Source organism: Takifugu flavidus, chromosome 14 (genome assembly GCF_003711565.1).
Source record: "Takifugu flavidus isolate HTHZ2018 chromosome 14, ASM371156v2, whole genome shotgun sequence".
Lineage (NCBI taxonomy): Eukaryota > Metazoa > Chordata > Actinopteri > Tetraodontiformes > Tetraodontidae > Takifugu > Takifugu flavidus.
In genome coordinates this window covers 13793661-13815391 of record NC_079533.1, presented here as the reverse complement: position 1 = coordinate 13815391, position 21731 = coordinate 13793661, and the positions used below count along the sequence as shown (strand labels likewise).

At 47.0% G+C, this 21731-nt stretch overlaps 1 protein-coding gene and 1 long non-coding RNA gene across 3 annotated transcripts in view; one reads left to right on the top strand and one right to left on the bottom strand.

Moving 5' to 3' along the window:
• tmem132e (transmembrane protein 132E) overlaps positions 1-21731 on the top strand; it is a 188506-nt gene that overhangs the window by 128036 nt on the left and 38739 nt on the right. For both annotated transcript variants that reach the window (XM_057055223.1, XM_057055222.1), the window contains exon 3: positions 21254-21391. In XM_057055223.1, coding sequence (XP_056911203.1) covers positions 21254-21391 — 138 coding nt within the window. The remainder of the gene's footprint in view (positions 1-21253; positions 21392-21731) is intronic.
• Positions 15073-16748, bottom strand: LOC130538017 (uncharacterized). The gene is made up of 4 exons (XR_008953746.1): positions 16393-16748; positions 16196-16270; positions 15413-15576; positions 15073-15320 (listed from the first exon to the last, which is right to left on the bottom strand). It is a non-coding gene; the product is annotated as an uncharacterized LOC130538017 (long non-coding RNA).

Here is a 21731-nt window from a genome sequence, read left to right as displayed (position 1 = left end):
CCCTTTTCGATTAATCGCGCTCTGAGATTCTGAAGGAACTTTTGATTCTGATTCCCTTCTGATGGTTTTAATGTGGCGGCGGATTTGTTCTCAGTTTAGGATGGTTTAACAGGTGGGAGCAGGTCAAAATAATAATAATCACGTTGCCTTATTTTCTTCTTTAATTATCTCACAGAGGAGAAAAACATAACCAAACAAAGTTTAAGACGGAAGTTCGTGGTACTCGGAGTTCCGTATTGAATACAGTTAATTACTCCATCAGCTCCCCACCCACCCACTAACAAACCATTAACAATCACCCAGTATTCACGCTCAGGATGGAGGCGATGCGGACGGCCTGACCACCGACCAGCAGACGCCTCCTGAAGCCCTCCAGCAGCAAACCTATAGACAAATAGTTCTGCATTTACTTTTCCTCCGAGAAAAATCAATTTTAGCTGAACTGCTGTTTCAGGACCGTTTAAACATTTAAACTTAACTGATGGCATAAATGTGTTTACAGAAAAACCACACAGCCCAAATTCAGCACTGTTATTGTGTCTGTCCCAGTATAACCAGTCCATTTATCCTCTGTCCCAGTATAACCAGTCCATTTATCCTCTGTCCCAGTATAACAAGTGCATTTATCCTCTGTCCCAGTATAACCAGTGCATTTATCCTCTGTCCCAGTATAACCAGTCCATTTATCCTTTCCATCCCAGGATAATCGGTCCATGTATGTATGTATGTCCCAATATAAACGGTCCATTTCATACCTTGTTCCAGTCCATCTTTGTGTCCCAGGATAGATCCACCATTTATTCTCTCTGTCCCAGTATAACCAGTTCATTTATCCTCTGTCCCAGTGTAACAAGTGCATTTATCCTCTGTCCCAGTATAACCAGTCCATTTATCCTCTGTCCCAGTATAACCAGTTTCCCCACACAGAAGAAATCAGTAGAAAAGTCTTACTGACATCAAAGACTGGAAAATTCCACATCAAAGCTTTAGTGATTCTAATGGCTAATGATGGCTTTATTACATTAAAATTCACTAATCAAATGTTCCTCAGCATCTTATTAAATATTCCAGGTGTTTTTGTCTTGACTGATTTGGAATTAGGAATCGCTTCTCCTCATCAAATAAATAAAGCTGTTGCCTGGCAACAAGCAAAACCCTGAAAAGGCATCTGAAAGTGTTTGGGCCACTTCATTTTTTTTAAAGAAATTAATGTGTGGCAGAGGCAGGGTGCATGAGTTATTGCCCCCTTGCACTCGGCAGGTGCAGCATTAACATCATGGATGTCAGATTGATCTGGATTTACCTCCTGGGTTCCTGGCCCAGAGGAAATGTCTCTGTCAGCAGCAGATGCTACTGATCTACCGTCACGGTGTCGGCATCCACCGTGAACAGAGGTCTGTAAGTACACAGCGGACATTAGCTCGTTAGCAGTTTCACTTTATCAGCGGCTAATTGAAGCCAGAATGGGCCAGAGCAGAAGCCGGGGCCTTGGTTCTCAGGCCCTTGTGCTACCTCAGACACCTCAGCGGACCTACGGGCGGCCAGAGCCGGGTGATTGGAAGTGACACTGTGTCCCCAACACCCTCTTTGCTGCCCCCACAGGAGAGGAGGCTGTCTGCAGTCTTCCTCGGGGACATGATGGACAGTCAGTGTTAACGGAGCTCTGGGACGTGTGTGTGTGTGTGTGTGTGTGTGTGTGTGTGTGTGTGTGTGTGTGTGATAGTTCTATGAAGCTTATCATGCATCTGTGCATGAGACATTTTTCGATTAGACCAGAGTTTGCGCTGCCCCACCGGAGGGTTTAAAGTCTACGCCGCCACTTTGCAGCGCCCACATATTATGTTATGACGTTCTGTGGCTACTGGCCACCAGGGGGCGCTTTAGGTGATTCAATGTTCATTACATGTATTTGATGTCCGTGCCATATAAACTGAGCAGGACTTTATTTTATTAATTCTGTAAATACATTTCGACTGAGCGGACGCTCAGTTTTGTAAAATGAACTGTAAATTATGGCTTCATTTTGATGATAAAGTGGGGCATATTTTACGGCCTAGAGGAGGCCTTCAGGATAAAAGATGAGCTCACCTTTATTATGAACCAGGCAGGTGGCAGAAAATGACTCACTGCAGTTTTTAGCAAACTGGATTAAGGAATTTAAATTCTCTCCCACAGCCAGTGTAGAATTCTCTCTCTGATGCAGTTATTAGAGTAAGTGCAGAGTACATAAAGGTGTTTCTGACTGCACCTTCAGAGGGGTTGGCTCTTCTCTCCCGCAGGTTAGCTCAACAGATCAGCTAATGTGCTCAGTTATCCTTCACAGGGCTAAAGCGGCGGTTAAGTAGGCTATTTCGGGGCACTTTGCTTACACGCCTCTCTTCTCACATATTCTGGAGACAAAGCTGCTGTCAGCACCTCCCGCCCAGCAGCACCTGGAACAATGGAAGCGTGTTCCCAGGAGAAGCTGAATCTTCACCCCAAATGTAGCTTTTGTCGCCACGGCGATGACCACGATGTGCTGTCGACGCCCTCTGGGGCGCTGAATTACACCATGTGGCTGTCAGAGGTAACAGTCGGGCCGTTGCCGCCGCAGAGGCACTCAGCTGACCCCAGGCCGGGCCCGCGATGATGGCGAATGGCGTCGGGATGTTCTTTCGGCTCGCTACCTTTGTGTTTTTCATGCTTGGGATAAGTGCGGCGCCTCGCTGCCCTTGTCACTGTCACGGTTAATATCGACATGGCTTCCTGAACACTGAGTGGAATAAGAAGCAGATCCAGAAGGAGTCCATGTGTGTGTGTGTGTGTGTGTGTGTGCTCCAGCTATTTTAGGTGTATATTACTCACATTTTTGGCACATTAAGAATTCAGACCTTCACTAAACCCCCAGCGTTTACAGGTCTGGCCTTGGCTGATTTTTGCAGACTTTCACATCCCAGTTGGAGATTTATCATCTCCTGCCCTGGCTGGTATTTTCCGGTCTAATGACTTGCCGTCTCTTCAATCAACACCGTTGGTTACGGCCACTTCTGCCACCTTACCTCCCTCCCTGCAGGCGTTGGAATTCCAGATTTTGTAGAATTGTAAAGGAAGATTATGTCTGGATATCCTGAATCACCAGGTGTTTTTGGTGTTTGTGTGGTTCGGACTCGAACTCGCACTCTGGAATTAGAGAAATGTGTTTTCCCATTTAGCTTAAGTGCTTCTGGTCAATTTGCTGGAGTCCAGACGGCAGCAGATGATTCCGAAAAACCAGGTGGCACCACCTAGTTTACCCACCAGAGTTAAACAGAGGTGACAGCGAGGTGACACTCCGACGCCGCTGCTGCCCAGATTTGGCGTCTCACCACACAGACTTTTATCACATCTGAGTCAGGAGCAGCTAGATGATCCAGACAGACATGGAGAAAACACGACTGGGAAAGATTCATGACACCGTGCAGCTAATCTTCTTTGACCCACGGCGCGGCCGGGCGCCAATCCTCGCCTCCCCCGTCCTCGTCCCTGCCGCCGCTGTAAACACAGTTGTTCTGACACCACAGCTAAATCTTTCTCTCTTTGAAGCAACATTCCAAAGTGTTCATTTGGCTCTGGGAGACATGAATAATGAGGCTTTTTTGGTCGGCCACGTTTTCCTGCCGTGAAGTTCAGCTCCGGGTTGTAGAAACACTTCAGTTTGTATAATTGAGTCTGCAAATGTCTCTCTATCTCTCTCTCTCTCTCTCTCTCATACACACACACACAGATCACGACTTTGCTCATATTCTCATATTGTCACTGTCGGATGGACTTCCAGAATCCAGGAATTATGTTAAACAGTTGTCCGAAGGCTGGAGAAGCTGGTCGGAGGTCTGAAAGCTGCTGTGAGCTCGTTTGGAGAAGCAGCGCAACATTTTTCTTCTGGCTTTGCTCTTTACTGTCTTATCCACAGTCAAATGGAAAGATCAATATCAATTCCAGCTCTCTTAGTTGAAATTGTGAGATGCGGGAAATCTACATTTCGTTTGAGCCGTAAGAGGTTTTTAAAAAAAAATCTTTTTAAAGGCTTCCTTTTGGAGCTCCCTCGGGTGGTTCATCGGCGTCTTTTTAAGAATGCCGGTTGGACGTTGTTGGCAGTCGATGGTGGAAAACTGACAGCAAAGGTTAGCGTTCGGGGCGGCCCGGGAGAGATCAGACATTCAGACGGTGTGCTGGACGGAACGAGACACTTTCAGACGACGGCTATGACAAATCCTCAAATTTACCCACTATTTTTGGGTGACACAGTTAAAATGTCTCCCTAATGCAGCCCAGTGAAGTGAGAAAAAGACAAAAGTCGGAGGAAAGAGTGTATCATCTCCTGTCACACTGAGCTTGTAATCACCCCCGCTTTCACCTCCCCTCGCCTGCCTCAAATACCCTCCGACCTGTTCCCATGTCAACCCCATCTTAATGTACTTCCCCGGGCCCCATTTAAATCACTGCGCTCCAGTTCTCTCTGGCCTCCACCCTTTTCTACTGCTCTTTGTCCTCCACTTGTTCGCTTGCTCTTCCTCGTCTGTCTCCTCACCCGGCCGCTCTAATTGCCTCCTTGCTCTGCCAAATGAGCCGACCGATTTCGCCTCCAGTTAAGAGGCAGATGAGCGGCCGGCCTTTTCCGTCCCTCTGCCTCAGCTTGGGAAGCTAAATAAAGCGGAGGAGATGAACGAGAGGCCGTCCCCGCTGACGGCCATCGACTCTGACAGGCAGCACACAGTCATCCCAGAGTCCTGCGCGGGTCGAGTCCCCGGCACCCCCGCCTTGGTACTTTTGAACCCGTGTCCCTGTTGCTTTTGTGAATTGAGCCACGTGAGGACTGTATCGCCGATACCTGGAGGATGGGGCGGGGGGTGACTGTCCATTTGTGATATATAAAAAATTAAAGCTATTTCAGGTGATTTTAAGGACTAAAAGAAGCAAATTGAGAGGACAGCTGGCCTGTGCGGTAAACAACCCTCTTCCCTTGTCATTTCCAAGAATCCAAACCCTGAAAGTATGATGGATTAAACTCCACACATCCGGCTGAAACAGGCTGCTTCTGCGGTGTTTCAGCCACTCGTTACTGTGGCGACAGAAGGAGATGTTCACCTGAGTGCCAGTCTGCCGTCCATGAACAACCATCCTAACATTTCAGCACCGAATGCTGGCTGGCTGAGCCTCTGCTCATTTACTGTGCTGCCAAATAGTCACTTGGCTTCATGGACACTCCCTGAGGAATGACCAGTTGCCGCTATCTACTAAATTCCCCGGAACACTGAATTCTCCTCCATTTTAATGCAATAAGTTGTCACTGATTAGTTGGCTGTCTGTTGACCTGTTCCAATATCAACACGAGGTGTTTGCTGGACGCTCTGTTTAGGTTTAGCCACTAAGCAAAGATGCTCTTTGTCCCCACAAACATTGCTGGACACACTCCCAGTTGCCCCTGTGCAGAAAAACCCACATAAGTGGCCAAAATGGAGGCCTGGAATTGTTGCCGAAATGGTGCAGTTGTTAGCCGAAGTGGCCTGGAACCCTCTCTAATACAGCAGCTGCTCCCATGATATGTTTTCATTCTGTATTTTGTAATTTGCCTCCAATTTTGCCCCTTTTTGGAATAATTTTGTTGCCCATCAAGGCAACGCAATGAATCTGCTGCGATGTGTTTTGTCCAGTTTTCTAGGGTAGAATCTTGGGGGGTGTTTGGCTCCGAGGAAGAGCAGGGATGTTGTTTCACAGCCTACCTCTGATTGTTTGCGTGCCTTTTCAGACAATTTTTAACGACAAAATCGCTGCCTCGGGACATGCTTGGTCTAACCATTTGAACCAGAGCAAGAGTACTCAGCACTTACTGGTATGACTGGTAAAATATTAACTGAAATATTTGTTTCGACTGCATCTCTCTCCTGCCCGGTCAAGCTTCACGGTCCTCCAGAGTGTCTTCTGCAGGTATCTTGATGTTAGGACACTGAAAATAGCTTCAAACACATTAACAGACGCACCGCAACTAGTGGTGAGTTTTCTGTCCTTTAGAAAGATGGACTTGCATTTCATTGGCTGGGTCATGAATCATGAATGAGGCAGGAGCCCACCATAAGCAACGCTGCCATTTCGAAGGCACATTGGATTCTAAAGCCTGCCCTGTGGTTTTATTTAGGCAAATGCGACACAGAGGTAGAGGAAAATGTGCTACTTGTTAACCTGTGTGTTGATTGTTAGCGAAAACCTTCAGGCATTTCCTGCAGGTACATCAACCGAGCGACGAATCCAAGAAAAGGCTTTGAATTTAAATCAAATTCCAAATTTGTGAGCCTGTGAATGCGTAGGTGAAGGAATGAGCGGGTATTTCTATTCTTACCTGTTTGAATGGGGTCAGGCTTCTTTGTTTCAGACATTCAAAAAAAAAAAAGCTTTAGCGGAGCCACAGAGGAGAAGTTGCCTCGTGTTCCTGACTGTACAGCTTCTATTGAATTACATTTCTGTTACCATGGCTGACTGACAGCGAGCTGGAACATCTAAATTGAGTGGTGCTCAAAGCAGCGTCCATATGGAAGCAAATTGATGCACAGATGGCAGCAGGAAGAGACACCGCCTCGATGGCTGCATATAGCATTTTTGACATCAATAAATCAATGGCAACATTTAGCTTTTGTCTTTGTGTGTAATTATGGCGGCCAAATGCGTCTGTTGGGCTTGCATTTCACAGGAGGAGAAAGAGGGGATTGATTTGAGCTGCAGACGAATGCGGTGCCATTCTTTCATAACAAAACAGCCTTTTTGTGTTCACGTTGCCGGAAGGTTAACAGTACGATAAAGCCGATGGAAATCCTGCTTCCGGCCATCCGACTGTAGGTTGAAGGCCTACAGTCAATAGTGAAAGAGCCACACTAACCATGAAACACAAAAGCATCTCCAGCTATTGGACACAGCTGCCATCTTCATCTTCATCACCCTCGACTCCAGTTTTTAATGCAGCTAAAGCTCATTTGCTCAGCGCTAATTAAAATTAGAATTGCTCGCATTCTCATATTGACATTTGTTTATGCTTTTAGGGGGGTCGTACATGCATACAGCATCGTACATGGCTCCTCTTGATGCAATGAATAAAAAATTAAAAGAAAATAGGGGTTAGAATTGTACCTTGAGGGACACCATATTCAACTGAAACTGTCCCTTTAAAAAATTAAATACTTTGTGATAAAAGCATGTTTATAGTGTATAATATTGTAATTATTCATCTTTTAATCCACATCCCAGTGCGCTGACCCCCCCAAAGGATGATTAAACCTTCACAGGGCAGGATTTAGTGTGTAAAACAGGCAGTTTAATAATGTATTTGTGCTAGTTGCATCATCACAGGTGAGTTTGTAGCCACAGGAGCTCCACCGGGCGAGTTCTTTTAATAAAGTCTTAAATAGTGAAGCAAAAGAGACAAAAACATTATGAGGGCAGAAGTAAAGGAAGTAAACAACTTAGGTTGCCCTTCAGCACAGCAAGATGCAGTAACACCTCAGATTGTTGCCTGAGAAAAGGACTTTTCTGGAGTCTCAATTTTAAAGAAATCTAACCCGCCTGAGTCTGTTGACCTGAGGGGTTGTGAGGCATCAGTCTCCTCCTCATCCTCACTGCATCAAGCGGCCATGCATCTGGGTAATCCGATTCCTGTGCACAGAGAGGAAGACCAGCTGGGCATCAATGACAGCCCGTCAGCCTGGAGAAGCATCGTCTGCCTGTCTGAGGGGCGTTCCTGCAACCCTCCAGCAAGCTGCAAGACAAGTGGTTCAAATCATTGGGTCTTAAACACACCAGCTAATGTGGATCGTCCCTGAACGTCCGACCGCAGCAGCACCAGTATCGACTCCGTCATTACGTAATCAATTACGTTTGAGGACTGGTGTAACTGAGGAGTGGAGCGTTCTTCACGTCTGTCTGACCATGTGATGCGAGGACATGCAGACTCCTCATCAGACGCGCTGGAACCAGGTCTGGGTGAGGTTGGGTGAAAGGTGTGGAGAATGTTGGTTCAGCCAACATATAACGCGATGCAGGTTCAGCTCCAGATGGCTAATTGGCTGCTGCGGTTGCTCTGCGTGTTGTGCTGCTGTCCACTTAGTAACTCTGGGCTTTCAAGGCCAGCTATTTTCTTTCATGCACCCTCCCCTCGGTCCGGCATCCCAATCACGCGGAGCAGCGTGGCAGAGATGCCAGCGAGGGGCTAAACGCTGTTTAGAGTCTCTCTGTTCTAAATAACATTTGCCTTCAGTCAGTTGTTGCCTGGTTTGATGCGTTTGTCAGGAAGTGGCACGTCTGGTAATTCAGCGGAGGAATCAACTACTACCTTTCACAGCAAAAAAGAAAGCTAACACTTCTGCTCAAGGTCACACCTCAGATGGGTGCGATGGTGAATAATAAATTCTCCTTTTCAGGAGCCTGACAGCTTGTTTCAGGCTCAGGAACATCTGTGGAATCCTGATTGCGGCTCCACGCGTTTCTTCTGCCGGTGTAGAATCATGGGATGGAGGCGGCTGTGCTCAGGATTAGCAATGCAGCCTTCTTTGTGCAGTGACCAAAACGAAGGACATCCTGACCACGTGATGTGGCTGAATTCCTTGAAGCAATAAGGGTTTGGAGGGGAGAGATTTCCCCAGGGAGGAGGCCAGTGGTAACCCAGTGCTCAGGAGTAGATAAATCACAGATGAAGTTGATGTCAGGGACACGGAAGAGGTTTGTTTCTCACTGAGGAGTCCAGACTAAGGTCCAGAATGGCACCAGCTCATTGGTATACATACATTGGTACAGTTTCACTTGTTTAAGCTTCCATATGAAAGAAGTTTCTGCACCACAGCTCCCAGTTCCTGACTCTAGCAGCAGGATAACCAGACAAACATCTGAGCTGGAGAATGGTCGGCGGATCTTCACATCTGCTGCTTTAACTCACGACTCAACAATCAGACCTTGAAGAGGCTTTTGTAACAACCGAAGGCCCATGTGTGCAGACGTTGTACCAGACAACAGGCCGGCGTGCTGCCAGACAGCTGGATGGGAGTTTGAATCCTGTTTATCACGTCTTTCAAATCCCAATACAGCATTGTGCCTCCTGTTTTTGTGGAAACCCCACGTGGAAATCCGTTAAGAACAAAAGTTCCCATCTGCGCTGCTGTGCGGAGGCTGCTGCGACTGTCGCCTCGCAGTCAAGCCGTCTCTCTCTACCCTGGGCAGGTTTTCGGCTACTTAAGTCTGCATATTCATGATCTGTCTTGAGGGATGTCTCTTCCTCTCCGTCTACCAATTTGATGTACACTTGGAGCTCAGGCAGGAATTGTGGCGCCTCGGGGAATCGCAGGTAGATTTGCATTTGAAAGGCTTGAATCTGCAAGGTAAGGATGTGTCGGATTGCTCAGAGCTTCTCTCGGGTGTATTGCTGTCATTTGTTGCGAGATAATTGACATCATTCAGGGCGTCGCTGCCAGTGCCGTGTCGGAGGAGTTGTGTTTGCCTCGGATTACCAACGCTGTTTTGAAAATCGATCATAGGAGAGGCAGGAGACGGCTGAATCAGAGATGGATGGGCTGGCGTGGCTCCGCATGCTGGGCCGCTTCTTCGTGCTCCTTTACCCCGTATGCAACATGACCCGTCCAGCGTATTGATCTTCTCACAGAGTGAGCTTTCTTTGAGATGCACTTCTTGAAAGAGTGCCATAGAGACAGCAGGCTGGATGGGCCCGGCCAGTTTATTGCTCCTCCTGTGTGCCAACAGCCGCATCAGGAAAGTTGGTTTAACATTCAGGAACATTCAATGAAACGCCGATAATAGACGTAGACCAGCTACAGGTATCCTGAGGACGTCTCTCAGGTATCTCAACCTTCTTTTTTTTCTTGTATTTGCAAAGAATTCCTGAGCTGAAAGGGTCTTTTTTTTCTTAACAAAGACGCGATGAACATTTCATCTTTTTCACATTAAACCTGCGTCCATGACACAAACTGCGTGTCCAGATAACCTCAATGACTGATAATAATCTTAACATTTGCCAACTCACAAAGCTACATAAACATAAAACTTTGCTGCTGAACATCCTTCAGGGCTGAATCTCCTGTAGTTTTCATCGAATCCCGCATCGTTGCGTTAGCGGCCGTCATTTCAACGCTCATTTACAGTCGCAAATTATCGTTCGTGGCGATTCCTTTGATGTGAGCGTAACCTTGGGATCATTTGTGCGTTCTCATTCTCGGCTCATCTGGCTGAACTGGAAGCTGCGGGTCGCTCCTCTGTGGTTTCCATCATTTCAATGCTGAAGCATTATTACTCCAGCGCGTGCTTCCCCAGAGAGGGATGGCATTTCTTTGTACACCGGCGCCTGTGTGGGAGAGGATCCCCCGAGTGAGCTAGTTTTACTCCGCGCCGTCCAATTTGAAACAGAAATTCCTCTCGGGACGGAAAGCCGAGACCGTCAGAAGCCCTGACGCCACCTCCACAGAAAACATCTCGAAATTTAATCACCTACACCGGGCATCGTGAGGAGAGGCTCGGTTCTTGTGTCTTTTGCTCTGAAGAACAGCGTGGCTGCGATGGGAAACCAGGCGCTCCCCCGCTCACCTGCTGAACGCCGACAGTCATCCTGAACTTGTTCGGTTCCCCTCAGACCTCCCTCAGATATTATCGTAATTGCTTGAAAGTGTCTGTGACAAGGTTGCAGCGAGGCCCCGGTTTTCCTCCCTTCTGCATCTGCGGGCAGGTCTGAGCTCCACTCGCCTTATCAAGTAAATTGGACAGTGTCCATTTCCCCCACTGCCTCCGCAGAAAGGTTCCGGCTCACCCGAGGGTCTTCGCTCACGGCTCTGGCTGATGGGAAAACTACTTAGAATAATTGTCCTCAGAGCGGATGTCTTCCCAGCGCCGACGCCCTGTTTGAGTCTGAGTAAGACAGGGGAAAAAAAACTGTTTTGTGTGTGGGGATTAAGGGAGGCTTATTCTGCGATGACCTGAACGGCAGCTCGGCCCATCGAGAGACTCTTACGTGGAGAGGAGGGTTCCATTTGACGGCGCTGATTTCATCTGCGGTTGACTAGCATCGACCACTCCATTCATCCCACATTGAATGGATTGATTAGACACATCAGATACTGCGGTTTGAGTTCTCCTTTACACGGGGAGCTGTTTTTGTCCCACTCCCACTGCTCATTATGACCAGAAACCTGTAACTTTATATGGCGGCATTATCATAGTATATAGATTTTTCTTGTTGTTCGTTTCAAACTCTGATGGTCCTCTCCCTGGCAGTTCTGTTGAGCCGTTCGCTGGTGTAATTTTGTTGTCCTCCGATGTTTGAAGCCTGTGTAATACCTGCTCTGCCCTGATGAAAGGAGGATAGGTGTTCAGAACTGTTACTGATGAATTAATATGGATCCCCTCTCACAGAGTATTGATTTCTGCCATCAAAACCCTGCAAAAACCCGAACTTTTAAATGGATTTTACTTTTTTTCTGCCCTCTTGTTGTGGTCAGAATCTTAAAGTAAAAATAAAATAACCTCCCAGCTCCAACGCTGATGGATAGTGGAGGAATTTGTCCAGAATCCAAGTCCCGCCCCTACTGTGATGGACAGCTGCTCCAGCCAACTGGAAGCCTCCAGAAGAGGGGCAGTCAGAATTCCTCCACCATCCCATTTTCCCCTCCACTTCCTGTTGTTCCTTAAATGATAGATTTGTACATAATTACCTTACTGCAGCTACTTGTCGGTTTATCAGTGTTTGCGGGTGATTCATCACTGTGATGTGATTAAAATCAGCCTCTAAAGGTCTTTACGGTGCAGTTAAAACCACATCAGGACATCGATGAAAGTGGGTCAATTAGCTTAATTACCGCTGTTGTCGGTGTATTTCGCCCTGTGTTCGGTGTCACTTCAGGGTTAAATTAAACGCAGATTAATGCGCTTCACTTCCAGGAAACCTGGACACTGTGGACGGCGTCCCATCGCGACAGAGCGAGGCTGCGGCTGCAGTTTGCAGCAGGTGAATTTAGAGTTCATTCGGCTGCGTCTCGTCCTGCTCTCACCTGCATCTCTGGCTCATACCTGGTTGTCAAGGATGCTTTAAAAAGGTGCCTGCAGGATGAGGCAGTGCAGCTCTGCTACTCAAATCACACAGCAGCAGCTCAGAATCGCCCGAGGGAGACTGGAGCAAATCTCTCAACCCTTTCAGGAGGAAGTCCTGCACGAGACTCACAAAAGCCCCGTTTCTGATCCGCTGCAGACACCAACGGGCCCCGTTGCACCGCTGTAATTGAGCTCAGCACGAAGCGGGAGAATCCAGTCCAAAGAGTCAAAACACGACTGAGATTTCAGAGTCAAACTCACCCAAACGTCAGAAGGAAAAGCTTCTCCTGGCCGCTGGATTAGATTTGTCTCTTTAATGATGTCAGTGACCCGATTAGGAGTTATTTCAACAAAAAGACAGAGTTTGTGGGGACACACAGCCTCATCGTAAAGAGATGTTTAAAATATTTAAAACGCAGTGTTTTCGCACTCCAACATCTCATGATGAGCGTTAGATTTTTTTCCACGGAGCCGCCAGCGAACATCTGCAGCCGTGCGGGCTGCTCCGTCTGGCGGTGCCGCTCAGCTCTCGTGTTGACAATGACACCTCTCTTGTCCCAGGGCTACGATGACCACGGCGCTTGCGTCTTTTCCGTCTTTTTTGCTGAGCAGCTCTGAGCCATGTTCTCCACTGAGCTGTGACAACCGCTATCAGGCATCTGAAAGTGAGTCGGATCTACAGAGGATTCAGAGCTGCTACATACTAACAAATGAGGGATCCACTCAGAACCATTTGTCTGAGGTCTGTAGAACTCTTCCGTGAGCTGGGTCCCTGAGGTGATCACCAGGAACCATGTTGCCCACCATTATTTATTTATGATTATTCCATCTTTAAAGTTCTTTAATCATTCTAAATTATTATCTTGGTTTTTTTTTGCGTATTTGCTAACTGTAGTTAGATGTTCTGTCATCCAGAGTTCCATTTCTCTGACTAGATGGTGCACTCCAAATATATTGATCGTTACGTCTTTTGTTCTTTTGTTTTTGATGACTTTCGTTTCGTTGCCGTCAGGCAGAATCTGAGACGAACGTTACCAACATGCAAGATGTTTTTTCTTTTAAATCAAATTATTTGTGAGCTCCAATCAGAGGTTGACCCGTGGGTGGAACCTTTGATGGGACCATAAACCACCATAAAAGGTCCGACTGTCTCACATGGTTGTTATGAGCCTCTTTATTTCTGAGAGTGTGGACATGAAATTGTTTAGGTTGTGCCTGTCATTGATGCTAAGCCCCCATTAGAGCCGTATCTCTGCAGACGCTGTCGGCTGTCAGCCTCGTCACAGTGTCACTGCGCCGGAGCAATTACCGTGACAACCTTATTTTTGCATTTTCGATTGATCATCTCTGAGTTTTACAAAGCTCGGCTGAGCCACGCTGACGGGTTTTTTTCTTCCGAATAAATTAGAAATGAAAAAGGCATCAATCCATGATGCAGGCCAGACGCTGCCCTGATCAAAGTGCTTGGAGGGCCTGGAAGCCTTCCAGAATCAAGTCACATGACTGATTCTTTGTGTTATTCTGAGCTACAGCATCATTATCAAAACCCAAGTCCTGACCCTGACCTGAACCAGACAGTTTGTTGCTGCTTAAAGGCCAATAATGATCCACACAGAGGGCACAAACAAACATGAGTGATGACTCTTTTAGATATGGCAGGAAAAGCCAATTTCAAAAGGTTTCCTTCGTGATGGCGGCCATTTTGAGCCTGATGTTCAGAAGCCGGAGGCCCTCATACCCGCATGTTGTTTACGCCGCTTCTTCTAAATGACTGCTGAGGTCATTTAGGCAGTTCAACAGAGTCCCCAAAACACTTTAAAGGAGCCTCTATACGACGACGGGCTGAGATATCGCGCACGGTCGGGTATGTAATCAAATCACATGTCACTGGACACGTGAAAGCCCGACGTTCTTAGCAGGCCGAGGACAAATAAAAATCAGCACTTACTCTGAATAATGCATACCTCGTGGAATTGAACGTGTTGTGTCTGTAGTCGCACGCAAGTGACAGCGTTGTCTAAAAAGTGCCCCCTCGGAGGGGCTAATGGAGCCTCCGCCTGCAGATGAGTGCGGAAAACAAGAACAAGACGGCCAAATTTAGCTGTTGGCTTGTTCGCTAGTGCAAAAGGGAGTGCAGCAAAAGCCTCTGAGATGTCGGAGTGCTGACATTTCACTTGTTTATTTACCTTCCCGCCTTCATCTGCGCACCACCAAAGCAACACGTCTGACTCCATCTATTGAGTTTTCAGCTCAGCGACGCCGCGAGTGCACTGCTGATCGAATGTCAGCTGCTCCTGAACGCACCAAATCCCAGTTCCATCGAGGAGCTGGTACAAAAGAGATGCGCTGCGGCTTTACTTCCTGTCTTCGCTTCTCACCAATGGGGAGGATGATGGAGGAAAGCGCCACGACCCAACCAACATTTCCCCGGCGCACACGATGCGGTCTGACCTTTCATGGCGAAAAGAGGGGAAGGGTTTTTAATTAGCAACTGATATTCACCCCAAGGGGAAGGGCATTTTTAATGACTCTGGTATTAGCTCTCATATACGAGCATTTTACCAAAATTAATAGGCCAAACTGACAAAAAGTACTTTCTCTGATCCCAAAATATCTGACATTTTGCAGCCTGAAGACACATCTGTCTTCACTGTTAATCCATGAGTGAACTTTACTGTCCTCTTTAGCTTATTTCTTGTGATAATTGTGGTTGATTTATAACTTGGGTCAAATCTTTGTTGTTATTTCTGAGCGTTGGTTGAGTCTGGGAGTTTGGATGGAGCCTTGACCAGGGGGTGGCCTTTATCCCACTGACCCCTTTGATTTTTAGAGCGAACCCACATCCTTCAAAGCTCAAGTGGATAAACATGCTCGAGTCTGGAACCCTTTTTCTTGTAAAAGCCCTTCTGGAAAAAGGGTTGAAACTCATTTCCCATTAAAAATAAGTAGCAACTAACCCAGCAACAGGTAAAACCTCCAATCGAGACCTTTGGTCTTTTTTTGTGGACTTTAATGTCATTAAATGTGCAGATAAAGACACGAGGAAACCTTTGAAGTGGAACCAGCACATAGGAGGACGCTTCAGGTTTGACCTGCTACATCAGAGGATCCTGCCTCTGGGATCTCCTTCTCAAGATCGGATGACATGATGTCATCGCGGTCGGCGTCTGTAGGCTCAGATCCCTGCTCCACGGCGCTCCGGTTACAGCAGTTATCCTGGTCTCATCATCGCAGCTCTGAAAATACAGGCGTTCACTTGAGATATTTCAAGTCATCTGTGCGGCCAAAGGGCTGCGTGGTACGATTTTGGGAAGGCCTCAAATCTCACATTATTGCTTTGGTTCCTCCTATTTTCCTAACCGATTTCACACCAGTCTATATTTACTCAACCTCGATGGATAAGATGATCCATCGGCATTTCTGTTACAGATGTCTCCAGATGTCTCCAGCGTGGGTGTTGCATGCTTTACCGGGATGTCGGCAGGAGCGTCTCTGCAGTTCAAAGAAGCAGACAGGGAATGTTTGATAAAGCAGCCGCTGGCTAAAAAAAACCTCCCAGGATGCATTTTGTTTTTAAATGATTTGCAGAAAACGACCGCGGCACGCTAACGTGTTCTGAGCGTATTCACCTGCAGCCATAAAGCAGCTGTTGAGCACTTACTTAAAGTCAGCAGGGGAGGCGACCATTTAATGGCTTGTGGCGTGTGTGTGTGTGTGTGTGTGTGTGTGTGTGTGTGTGTGTGTGTGTGTGGTGTGTGTGTGTGTGTGGGTGTGTGAGCACGCTCCAGTTCTTACATGCTAAGTTTCAGCTTTTTCAAGCCACAGGTCGATCTGAGCCGACAGTATCAGGTGAAAGTTGGGAGACGTGCCAACAAATGTCGGACGGTCTGCGCGGTTGCGTTTTTTAAAGGCCAACTTGTGCATTTGTGCCCAGTTTCCACAGACCGATGACTTATTTAAAGGGTATAAGCACTACCTCAGAGCACTCTGAGATGTTGATAAATGTTGGATGAAGCTTCGGATCGTCACAAACACATCAAACGTTAAGATTTAAAGAGCCCCCCCACACACACACACACACGCACGCACACAGTGTTGTAGCGTGGCTTACAGTGATCACGGAGTGCCGTGAGCAGGAACAAAGTGCTGCTGATGATGCTTGAAAACTGGGGATTCTCCACCGGATCTGTGGAACGTGATTGTGTGACTGATGGTCACATGTAATAATTATAACGTTGCAATTCTGGGCCAGCAGAAATCTTCAGACACGGACTTCCCCAGCATCTATTCACCCTCTGCTGTTAGCACCTGTAAATGCTGTCGTGGAAACCTCTGAGCCCGCTAACTGGTGACGGCAAACTTCGTGCACGCCAAAGTGCTCGAGATGACTGATGAGATTGCTGCTCATGATCCGAGCCTGCGTCTGTGTTTGTCACCCGAGACCTGCTGTCTGTGGCGAGGACGCCATCAAAGCAGGCGGGATGATTGCGAGTAGTTATTGACTTTTTTCCTTCTTCATCCTGAAAAAAACGCCGCCGCAGCTACGGAGATGTTAGAAACACGGGCCGGTGAATCTTTACGGTATTTCCGTGATGTTAAAAGCGCTTCGATGTTCCTGAGGGATCATCCGATTGTCCATCTGCTCCTTTTGTGCACCTGTCACTTCTAATGAACGCACAGCGCCACACACTTTAGGGGGCGGGGCTACATGCCTAAAATCCTATTGGTGGACTCCTTATTGTAGCTCTCTATGCCTGAGCCATCACGCATGCCAATGCAGTAAAATGATGTGTCTTTGTCGCCATGGAAACAATTTTTAATTCAATTTGAGTGTTGGCTGGGTAGGATGTGCATGGGCAGATGCCTCCCGCTACTGTTCAGGCTATTTTAAAAGGGCATATTTGTAGATTTTTCCATTTATGAATTTGTTTTCAACACAGTCAGAAGGAATTTCCAGGCGTTTTATCCCGTATGCAATCAAAACACCCCCTTTCTGCTCCCCGTGTAAACTCACACCTCTGAACACATCATAACAGCGTCTGTACTCATCCCTCCTGGCCCTTCCCGGCTCTCCAGGCCTTCACGTTGGCCGCGCTGCTGTCACTCTAAAAATATTTGTTCTTCTCACTCTCATTATGTGAAAAGTTCCACTTTTGTGGTTGTTCTGCCCATGGGCACCTTTTGTTCCAACGCGTTCAATAAATACTCTTTAAACGTCCTGAGAGCCGCAGTTTGATTTCATCTTGGTTTGCATATCTTATTTATCACCAGCAGCCTTTTAGATTAGATTGCAACATGAGGCTTGTGGCGAGCCGACATGACTCCTGGAGGCGAGCGTCGTAAATGGGTCATGAACAGGGGAGAAGTGACCTCGCCAGGTCGGGAAAAGACGAGGAAGACGAGCCACCATCACAGCTGAGATCATACGCGGCACGATGATGATGAGGAGGAGGATGAAGAAATAGGTTATATAAATACATACGAGTGTGTGGATGTGCATTCTGATGGATGCGTTACACACATGCCCTAATATGGTCACAGGCCATATTAGGGTTAAAAGTCTGACCTTCCGTCATGATTTTATTGTAAAAACAATATCTCTGACACCCAGTTAATATTTGCATTACGAAAGAGATAAATTATTGATTTTTCATAGGTCAGAGGTCGTTGCGAGCTTGTATTTTACATGTATTAACCACACACCAATAAAGAAAACCTCATAAAATCATAAAAGTATTACTTCTATATTCAAAACAGTTCACTTTTTTCTCACGTCTGCACTTTAGCCTAAAACACCAACATTTGCAAATAAACAATCCCACAGATCTGACGGGTTCAGACTCAAACAGCCGTTGCCATGGCGTTGGGTTCCTCGTATGGAGTGGGTAAATATTGTCTCAGCTGAGGTGGCTCACGCTGCTTCGCCACTCAGAAAAACATACCACACCAAAGAAATTGGATGCGTGTTGCTGCTACTTCCTTCCTGCTGCACCATATTCCATTTGCGCTCTATCATTATTCTGTAACAACACAGTTCAGGAGGGATTCCCACAGAAGAACTCCTGCCCCCTCGCTTTGCCACAAAATGAGGTTACAAACAGATCCATTTGATTAAAGCGGCTGCTTCTGTCACTGGCTGGTTGTTTTCAGCAGTAAATGCTAACGTGAGTAATGCTAATGCTAATCAAGGTTGCGTCTTCGCCACAAAACGGTTCCGCTCGACGCTAATGTGTAATTATCCCCTTCAGAAGAGCATTCACGAATCAAAAAGCAACTGGGTCACCTCATTTAGTGAACCGTCTGAGGGCATTCTCCTTTCCAACACACATCAAAGGCAACGCGCTCAGATTTCTTAAACATTACGTATTTCTGTTTGATCTCCTGTTGACGTCAGCTCAATCAGAACATTTCCATTTTTCTCTAATGTAAATTTTGATGAAAGGAGACGTGAACAGCTGCAATATTGTGACAGAAACATAATAGGAAGCGACACTAATTTCCACGGCTGGAATATGAGCATCACATTGATAACGACAGCAGTAGAAGGTTGATTTTCAGCAGTTTTATATGTATTTTTCTTTTGATTTAATCACAAATTCATATCACCCCGACCTCATCTGTTTATGTTATGTTTATGTTGCTTATTTATTTGTTTCAGATTTTTCAATTATAATCCTACTTCTAATTGATGCGATGTACAACACAGTCTCATCTGCATCTAATCTAATTCAGGTGCAGAGCAATGGTAGCGTTTCCTGCCTGTAGGTCTTAATGTTGACCTACCGTATGTCTGACTTGGCTGTTTATACCCTGATAACATTCTCCCACAATCCTAGTAAAAAACGTGCACATGCTAGCAGCAGCTCTCCCCGGAATGCCATGGCTAATTAGATTTGCACTCACTCACTGAATCCCGGAATCCTCTGACACTTGTGAGCTCCATCCATCTTTGGTTAGCTTGGTAAACAAGCCATTTCTCCTCTAATGGAAGCGTTAGCCGCCAGATGTCTGTGTAGCGCTGCAGAGCTAACGCTCCCTGATGATACCAGGCGGAAAAACATTCCTATGTGTAATTTTGGGAAGTTAACGACCTGTTTTACATTTAAAGGACTCGTTGAAACAATTTAGTGCGTGCAGTAGGTTCAACCGCTGAAAGAATGAAATTCAATAGACTTAACTGGAGGGCGAGTGATAAGCTAATGGTTTTAATTAGCTTGCATCATTACCATTAATCCTATGTTAAATATTATCAGCAGCAAAGCGATGGATAGCGGTGATTATGCTGAAATGCAGATTCTTCTCTGAGCCCTGGCGCTCCCTCTGGGAGAAGAAGAGACGGCTCCTGCCGAAGCTGCTTTTGCAAATCACAAACGAGTTGTCGGCGCGCTGAGCAGCAGGTTAGCGTGGAAAAAGGAAGTACCTCAACCCTGGATGTCGGGAATTTTTTTCATCCGTCAAAGAAACGGATGGAGCGGCGTGGAGGACGCTCCAGGGGCCTCCGGTATTTCAGCCGGATGTAAATGAGACTCTTGGGAGTAAAGTGTGATGATTCGGTTTGCGCTTTCTGTGAGTTTGTCCAGCTGCTGTCGACACTCGTCTCATCGGAGAGGAGGAAAACAACGGCAGCGTTTTCCTGTAAACAAGGCAAAAAAAAAAAACACGGGAATCTCCGGAGGTTTTAGACGCCGAAATGGCTGCTGTCAGCGTTCTCTGCCGCCTGCGACACATTCCTGGTGTATTTGAATTGAGAAATTAAAAGTGCGAGTGTCTGCAAACGTGGCTAAAAAAGTCTCACCTGAAGGCAGAAGCCAAATATGTAAATAATTCATGCCAGGCTGAAAATGAGCCCGCCGGATCAATAAACTCTGTCTGCTCTGGATGAGCCGTTTGTTCCCATCATGCATCACTGCAGGAGCGGGTGTGTCCAATTACAATACCTGGAAAAGAGAGAGAGAGAGAGAGAGAGAGAGAGAGAGAGAGAGAGAGAGAGAGACAGAGAGAGAGAGACAGAGAGAGAGAGAGACGAGAGAGAGAGAGAGAGAGACAGACAGAGAGAGGAGAGGACAGAGAGAGAGACAGAGAGAGAGAGAGACAGAGACAGAGAGAGAGAGAGACAGAGAGAGAGAGAGAGAGTGCCGGGTTAACGCAGACATCAACACCGAGAGATGAACGCAGCCCCTCTTCATGATGCTGAATGAACTTTTTTATATGCCCCTTTATACGCCGGGAAAATGTCAGACATAAAAATGTTCAACCTTTAACATTTTTTTTAACATTTTATTCGATAAATATTTAAGTAAATGTTACAGCGCAATTGTCCAGGACAAGAGAGGAAACATAAAAGCTTTAAAAAGACATTAAAGTTATCTCAGGCCCCATAAATCGAACACAGTAAAAACCATAAAAGCTGCAGTTGCAAACATCTTTCTTTCAAATTAAGGTCGCACCCCAATGAACGATTTCAGTCCTCCCCCTCTCCGTCTCTCCATCTCTCCATCTCTCCGTCCCTCCGCCTCTCAGCGTTGACCTAAAAGGGTTCATTTATCTGAACATTCAGATGATTTTTTCTCCTCCCTCGGCGGCTGAAGCTCAGAGGGCAAAATCGCCGCTTTGTGGTTAAAAACAACCGCTGTCGCCGCACCTAATTCAATAAATAAAACCTTAAAGCGCTCGGTGCAAAATGATGCGACGGCTCGTTAAACTTGAGCCATCCTGGTGGTAGCTTGAGTCTGCTGTAGCGTCTCCGTACGGCCCCCCCCCCCCCTCCTCCCTCCCTTTTTACCCAATATCCTGTCTGTCGAAGCTCATAAATGCTGCGTGTGAAATTAAAAGTCTCGTTACCTGCGTGTGAAGGCAGTCTGGGGGCCTTCAGGTAGCAGCAGTTATTAATAAATGAAGGCTGAAGCTCTGTGGAGCGTGTGTGTATGTGTGTGTGTGGGGGGGGCTGCTGACCTCATGTATCCCTGCTCTGCCACCTTCATTCATCTCTGTTATTGATTCATGTGTGGAATTGCTTTTTGCCGTGACGCAGGCCTAAAGAGAAGGACCTCGGGGAGAGGCCACTGACCTTTGACCCCCCCACACACGCGCGCGCACACATAAATCATCACCTGCAATGACGCCGACTCATCCCGATCTTTTTCTCTTTTCCTTTCGCCGTTTCCTGCAGGGTCAAAGCCAAGAAGGGGGTGAACCTGCTCCAGACCAGGTCTAAGAACGCCCAGTGGAGGGTGGACTGGGAGGTGCAGTCCGGCGCCAAGCACTCCATCACCACCATCGACGTGAACAAGAATAAAGTGAAGCAGGGGTAAGTGGGCATCCCTCAAGGGGGGGTGAGCGCTCAGCCTGTAAGCAAACACCACCGATCCCCCCGCCCTCGCCGCAACAAAGGCAGAAACGCTCCGGCACGGTTTTATTTCATCAGCCAGTCAGAGTTCAGTCGGCGATAAAAGGTGGTTTTAAAAGGCTCCAGGAGCTTCAGAGAATAAAACCAGGCTTTGGCAAAGAACCCTGAAGTGAAATGAAGGGAGATGTTATCAGCGTGACTACATCTGCTTTTAATTCAGTGGAGAGTCGAGGTCGACCGTCGGGGCCTCTGCCATTAAGGCACCTCTGAGACGAGCCTTTGTCTTGGACAGTCATTACGG